Raw genomic sequence first — 8,049 nt, 5'->3', positions numbered from 1 at the left:
TCAGAATAAAAATTACTTGCAAAATAATTTTTAATGATATAAATTAGTTTGGCAAAAAATAAAATTGTTCGATTTCGTTATTTGTTTTTGACACCAAGCTAGCATGAAAGAGAATATTGTTTTGTACATGATGATATAAGATTTATGCATATTTATATATTTTTTCATGAACAATATCACTTTATATGAAACAGTCCATATACACTAGTCTTTTGTTTCTTTGATAAACTTTTAGGTTAGTAGGACATTTCATTTTAGGCAGTAGGTGGAAAATACTGAAACTATAGAACAACAAAACACCCTAAACAAACAAACTCAATTAGTGAACATGTTTTGTTTGAGAAAATAAAATAAAACTATAACAAAAATTAAAAAAATAACTATATATATATATAAGTTAGTTAAATAAACAAATAAATAACTATATATATATATATATAGTTATTTATTTGTTTATTTAACTTATAGGGCAGTGAGCACCAATAAAATATTACCAAATGCAAGTAAAATGATGCAGAGAATTTTTGATTAAAATTAAACATTTTTTAAAATGACAAATGCCGTCATTTCATATGCCAAACTGTTAATAAGTGGTCACTTCGTAGTAAAAGGGTTAAATGTTTTATTTCATTTGATTTTATAAGAAACACATTTATATGAAGTTTTACTAAAAACTAAATTTTGTTGTTGTTGATTGTCAAAATACAATAATTTCATTTTAAATTGTTTTGTGAATTCTATCATTTTAAAGTGGTATTAAACTTCATAGTCCAGTCACTTTAGACAAGAAAAGGTCATTTCTGCAGAAAAATTTTAAGCAAGCTGAATTTTTGTATATCATTAAATTTAGTCAAACTAAATACTAAAAGAAATATTTACTAAACACTAAATAAAATTCAAAAGTCCCCATCGTATTTTAGTGCTAAAGAGGTACTTTCAGCAGGTTTAAAATGAGTTTTTTTGTAGATATCTCTGTTGCTATTGATTTTACGGCAATGAAGGTTATATACAAACTTAAAGGTGAGAAAATTCTCTGCAAAGTAGTCCGTATCAATTTTTTGATACAAGTGTGCGAACCGAGGGGGTAGAGCGAGAGCTTCTCCCCACTTACCGGCTTGGCTGTCAGAGAGTGGCTATAGGAGGACTAAAGATATGAGTGGGGAGGAATCGGAAGTCGTGACCAGATGTCCAATTGACTACACAGGTTTAAATAAATAACACATTTACTAAACAAATAAAATAATTATACATAAAGATAAGAAAAATACAACACACGTGTATCAAGATATGAATAGATATACTATATTCTATCCTAACCTGTCCAAATGCTAAAGATCAAGATAAAGACCTCACGTTGGAGAGAGAGAGATAATTATGGCAAGGGTTTACCTCGTAGGATGCGATCTTTCCATATAGGGCGTTGGTAGGACTCACTGGGATCGTCGTCTTCTAAATTCGAGGTGCACTTTGAAGGCTATGTGGAGCGATGTCCTTCTCAGGCCGTTCGGCTAAATCCGGTTACGGTGTATGCTCCGTCGCTCCTAATCTGTAGAATTCTTCCTGGTGGAGTTCGCTCGGAGGGTTCTTCTGTTAACCTATCTTTTCTTCATCTACTGGACGCGTGCTCACCAGGGCACGCTTGGTAACGAGTGTGCTGATGCCTTGGCCAAATCTGCTAGTGATGACTCTAACCTTCCAGTCGCCTATAATAAAATTAACAGCAACACTGTCAAAAACCTACTATGGAAGGACCTTCTTGTGACTTGGCAACAGGAATGGGACAATCATAACCACCTAGTTACACACAGATTCATCCCAAACATTGAGAGTTTTCTCCTTAATAAATGGTACATTCCAGGTTGCCACAACAGCCAGTTTCTCACTGGCCATGGTAGATTTCAGTCATACTTGGCTAGATTTGTCAACGCCCCTAGCTCTAACTGCTCCCTCTGTGGTACTAGTGACAGCAATCTGCATGCTGTCATTAGTACTATTACATCTTCGACTGTCCCATGCTGGAACTGGAGAGGCACTATTTAAAGTCCATCATTGAAGCACATGGGTACAGCTGGCCTAGAGACTGCTACAGCTTATTCAACCACCAAGACTCTTACCTTGCTTTTCTTGTGCTCATAAACAACTACTTTGGTCGTACCACTGTCACTGCTTACATCTGCCTCACATGCCTGCAGGCCATTCACCTACATCTGTCTTTTGCAATGTTGAAACATCATTACTTTTCTTTATTATGTTGTGTTACTTTAATCACTTAATTCCTCTTGATATTGTACGTTAATTTTACACATTCACGCTTATTTGTATTTGCAATTCCGTATTTCATGTACCTATATATCAAAACTTTAATTATGTATTTTATATTACACTTGTTTTTTTTTCTTGCTTACATTACATTGTATATATTTGTAAGGGGGTAAGTGTGTAGGGAGTGGGGAGAGGAAAAGAGATAAAGGAAAGGAGGGATCCATGGGCACCTGCCAGGAACTAATTAATGAACAGCTTAAAATAAAATAATATACAATTAACAAGGTAGATTATATACAATTTGATTGGACAGATGAGATAGGGGGTGCCTTATGAGGCTTACATGCGAGACAAAGCAGAGAACCTGTATGCTGAGAAAGGAGAGCCAGGATTGGCACAGCGAAGAGTAGGTAGATCGTATGTGGTGATGATGTGGACGGATTTCAGACGAGATCGATGAGTCTTGATTACTGGGCGCGGGTGATATTGGTGAGGTAATCTGTCCATTGATTGGAATATGGTAGTCCACTAACCTCAGGTTGTTAATGTACTGCACAAAAGTCCGGTAGGTGTCCATGTCTTCAATGAGGGCATTGAGGGGACAGGGCTAATGGTGCCCCTTGTCAGTTACCTTGCGCAGTAGCGGTTGACGGTGTTGAGTAAGTTTCGTGCAGGTAAAGATGAGGTGAAAAGAGTCGTCCTTTTCTTGAATGTTATAGTCACATAGTCCATTTCCTTTGTTAAGGAACCTGTGTAAATAACTTTTGAAGTTACCATGCCCTGTTAGGATTTGAGTAAGAACATGAGTCATGCTCAGATGCTTCAGGTGGTGAGGCCTCCTGATGACATCTGGGATAAATTGAAAGGTGTTGCGTCCGGTGGGGCTGTTTTCCCAGTCAGATTGCCACCAAGCCATGATGACAGAGTGAAGTTCATTGCATAAGGAGACTGGAACNTGTGGCGCAGGGCGGAGGAAAGTAGTTCGGCTGCTCATCCACCATTGGTTCAGATTCTATCAATCTTGTCGCGAAACGAGTTGGCGACGATGTTTTAGGAGCTCTTTTATACGAATGTTGGTACAATTTTTTCGCTACGTTATAGGAATTTCCGTTATAGGAACGCATGTTATAGGGAGTCGACTGTAAATTTTTTGAACATTTACTTAAGTAAAAAGTTCACTTTTTAACAATTCATTTAGAGATTTTTTTTATATGAAAATAATAGCTAAAAGACCAAGCTAACTATTCCCTTATTTAATTTTTTCATTAATTTTTATTTCATTTAGTTATTTTTATTAAAAGGTTGATAATTCATGGTGTTATTCTAAACTTTTTAAATTGACTGTAGAATATTTTTAAAATGACTGGCTGTGTTTAAGAATTTAAAATTTTCATAGAAAAACATTTGTTATATGATGATTTTTTAATAAATTTTTTAGGCTTCAGCAAAAAAAGAAAATGTGGCTGAACAAATTCATGCAATGAAAGATATTGAAGTTATGAAATCATTAGAAGGAATCAGTTCTGATGGAACAAGTGCTGAAGCACAATGTATGTCTTTCAGTCCAAAAAGAGATTGTGAAAATTCTAACAAGCATTTCATAACAGATGGAAGGAAAGAAAAATCACTTGGATTAATGAGCCTGAAATTTCTCATGTTGTTCCTTACTACTGCAGTAAGTATAAAAATTATATTGAACATTTTTTGTAGTATGCTATTTAATGAAACTTTTTTTTTAGCCAAAGGTTTTAAATTTGGATTTAGCAGCTAAAGTATTGATTGGAAATTCTAATTCAGAAATTCTAAATGGAGATGAATCAATAAAATTTAAAAGTAAGTAAATTTTCTCTAATAACATCTTATAAACATTTTGTTTAAAGATATAATAAGTGAAATAATATTAAATTAGCTAAATATTATTTAAAATCAAATAATTTATGTATTTTATATCTGAATATAATGAATTAGAATATGAAGTATTTGTATGTTCCTATTTGATTCATATCAGCCAAATGTGTTTTGCTATTGTAATCAGTTGCAATTAATTAGAAAATACAAAGCTTGTCACTTGGTTAATTATAGTTAATTTTACATGGTGTTATGAGTTGCCCATTTCCAAAAATTTGTGTAAGTTTTTTTACAGGAAACAGAAAAAGTTACTTCACTGTAAAGCAATATATTTCTTTATTTTTTTACTGTTTTTCCTAATGTTTTGTGCTATTAGTCAGTAAAATTATGGCACTATGGTTTTTTCTTAAATGGATAAGTTTGTTTCAGGTAATAAGTTTTGTTTCTTTAGTCCATATGTAATGACTTTTGGAACTCTAATAAAGTTCAAAATGCCTGATTTGGCAGTAATAATAATTAATTATAAATAGTATTGCAAAATTGCACTTGCACTCTATAAATGTAACTTTAAGAAAATGAACAAGTCACCCACTTTTTGTTTTAAAAAAACTGAAATAGATCACTATCCTTCAAACAATGTTGCATCTTTGAAGTATTGAAAGAAAATAAATTTTTATTGAAAACTTGAATTCTGTTGTATAAAAGAAGCCAAAGACTGAATTGCCTTTAGGATTCTGTACATTGCTTTAAGTTTTAATCCATAAAACTAAAAAAAAAAAAATAAAAGCATTTTCATCCTTGTGCAATTTACCAACATCAAAGAGATTTTCCATTTTCTTCTAGAGAGAGAATTTCTCAGAAAACAAGTAATAGCCATCTCCATTCCTTGTTTGTTGAGAAATTAATTTTTTTTAACTTCATTGTTTTCTGCCCATTTAGACTTGTAATGTTGTTACCCTCCTTGGAAAACATTTCTGTTTTAGAGGTTCTAATACAACTGATTTCTGAAGATTTTACTATTTACCAAAATTTTCCTCTTATGCAAGCCAATATCCACTTGATAATTTTGCTAATCCTGTGTCATAGTACCTGTTACATCTTTTTTGACTAATTGTCCTTGTAAATGGCTGGAATTCAAAGTGTATATCTTATGAGCCAGTATCCCAAGCAGTTTCACATCTTCCAGTGACATATCTTTACATCTGTCCCCATTTTGAAGACTGTTGCATTTGTTTTAGGAAAACTGTTTGTAATCAGATGGATTTAAGATCATCAACATGCATAAAACTGTTTTCTCAATATGACCAAAATGCAATCAAGTAAAATCAAAGAATGTTCCATGATTGAAAATGTAATGGTGATACTTTTATAATGGGAGAAGCTCTTTGCAATTCAACATTGGTGCAAATGTAGACCACATACAGATATGACCACATTTTGGAACTATAACTAGATTTTGTTAGTTATTTTAAGGGAAAATAACATTTTTTGGCACTGAATAGAATTATTAAAATATTTCAAAGAGCATTAACATATGGTGTCAAAATCATTTGAAGCTATATCCAAAAGCTATCTGCCTCAAATTTTGAAATTTGGAATTGGATTTATCATAAATATGATTAAATTAAAATTTTTCAAAATATTTTATCACAACAATAAAACAGAGTTTAAATGTAATAATAATAAACAATAGAAATTTAAGTTAAATAATTTTCTGAGTTAATTTTATAAATGTTTACAAGATAAAGGTATGTGGAGATCAAAAACTAAAAAAAGTAATGACTCCTTAGTCATCACAATTTTATTAACAAACAGATCAAAGTGAAAGTAACATATATTATAGCCTGAATGAAGTCTCCACTACACAAAGCTACTGTTCAACATAGTCATCATTATGTTTATGCCATCATTGAACCCAAGTATCAAATCCAGTTTGGAAAAAGTCCTGGAGTTTGTTTCCTTACCAATGACTTTACAGCTGGTTTAACTTCTTCCATGTCTTCAAATCTGTGATCTTGTAGGCTTTCCTTTGTTGGTCCAAACAAGTAGAAATCTGAAGGTGCCAAATTAGACAGTACAGTGGATGAGATATTCTGGATCATCTCATTTTGGCAGTTGCCTGGGTTGTGAATGACTTGTCTTGCATTATTGTGATGGAGCTGTAAGGAATGATCGATTTCTCCTTTCTGATGACCCCCTTCAACTTCTTAAATACAGTAATGTAGGTTTCACTGTTGATTGTGTGATGTCAATCCATAAACTTAAATGAGAATAATGTCCTGCTTGTCTGAAAACAATATTATCATCTCATGATATCATCACTGATCAGGCAGATTTTGAGTTTTTTAGGACATGGAGAACCACTATGGTACCATTACTTGGATTGAACCGTACTGAGTCATACTGGTGTGCCCATGTCTCATCTCCAGTAATCACATTTTTGAAGAAGTCTTGTTCTTCCTTTTCATACACATTCAAGGAGTTTTTGCACATCTCTGCCTGCATCCTCCAATTGTCAACTGTTAGCTGCTTGAGAACCTACTTAGCACAAAATTTTTAATAATCTGAATCAGAAATGATTGCTTGTGCAGAACAATGACACATTTAATTCATCAGCAACATCATGGATTATGATGTATTTGCTCCTTGACTCAAGTAGCACATTGACTCTCATCTGTGACTGATTTGACAGACAGCCACTTCTCAACTTACCTGCAATTTCAGTTTCTCCTTGAAAATGTCCATTACATCTCTAAACACTCTTCAGCCAATTATGGATTTCCTTACCTGCATAACCCTGATTATTTTTTTTTTCAACTATATATTATAACATTAGTAAATCAGCAAGGAAATTATATATATACTTTTCTTGCTGATTTACTAATGTTCAAATTACAAACTTAATTTATATCTAATCTAAATAATTAAATATAAAAATTATAAAAATATAAGACTTTTTTTAAAGCTTGATTGTGATGGAAGTCCCAATGTCTGTATTTCTTGAATTGATATTACTGTATAAGTGTTTTATTTAATTACTACATGAGAAATTAAGTATTATTGATATATTTGATAACACTTGTATTATGTATTGATTCATAATTTAACTTTAAGATCTATCTTATCTCTTATTTGTCTTAAGTTACTAATGACAGATATTTGTAATCTTTTGTTATAGCAAAAGTTAGAAGACTCTACGATATAGCAAATATTTTATCAAGTCTTGGACTTATTCAAAAAGTTTACGTTACTGAATTAAGAGGAAGAAAACCTGCATTTCAATACATTGGTCCAGATTTGAAGGATTTTGAAGAGGACGGTACTGTGTGATTTATTTGAACCCTTTTACTATGACATGGTCAGTTTTACTTTACCCTTAAAAACACTGATCCAAACTGTAGTCACTCAAGGTCACTCTATGTATTTTATGTTAAAAATTCATTAAAAATTAAATTTTTATCAGAGAGACAAAAAATATATATATATTTGTTACTTTATATAGTTTTTGGCATGATAGTGTCTTATCATTCAGAATAAAAATTACTTGCAAAATAATTTTTAATGATATAAATTAGTTTGGCAAAAAATAAAATTGTTCGATTTCGTTATTTGTTTTTGACACCAAGCTAGCATGAAAGAGAATATTGTTTTGTACATGATGATATAAGATTTATGCATATTTATATATTTTTTCATGAACAATATCACTTTATATGAAACAGTCCATATACACTAGTCTTTTGTTTCTTTGATAAACTTTTAGGTTAGTAGGACATTTCATTTTAGGCAGTAGGTGGAAAATACTGAAACTATAGAACAACAAAACACCCTAAACAAACAAACTCAATTAGTGAACATGTTTTGTTTGAGAAAATAAAATAAAACTATAACAAAAATTAAAAAAATAACTATATATATATATAAGTTAAATAAACAAAT

General features: G+C 31.8%; 1 protein-coding gene across 1 annotated transcript in view; it reads left to right on the top strand.

The window, feature by feature from the left end:
* The first annotated feature begins 3,704 nt into the window (after nt 1-3,704).
* The window catches only part of LOC111636604 (transcription factor E2F8-like), a 26,673-nt gene continuing 22,328 nt past the window's right edge, over nt 3,705-8,049 (top strand). Inside the window, exons 1-3 of the mRNA XM_023381885.1 lie at nt 3,705-3,937; nt 4,002-4,095; nt 7,289-7,429. Coding sequence (XP_023237653.1) covers nt 3,743-3,937; nt 4,002-4,095; nt 7,289-7,429 — 430 coding nt within the window. The 5' untranslated portion in view covers nt 3,705-3,742. The remainder of the gene's footprint in view (nt 3,938-4,001; nt 4,096-7,288; nt 7,430-8,049) is intronic.

Source organism: Centruroides sculpturatus, unplaced genomic scaffold (assembly GCF_000671375.1).
Source record: "Centruroides sculpturatus isolate CEXI.00-Female unplaced genomic scaffold, Cexi_2.0 scaffold678, whole genome shotgun sequence".
Classification (NCBI taxonomy): Eukaryota; Metazoa; Arthropoda; class Arachnida; order Scorpiones; family Buthidae; genus Centruroides; species Centruroides sculpturatus.
Note: the sequence above shows the minus strand (reverse complement) of the source record. Positions and strands in the feature narration are given on the sequence as shown.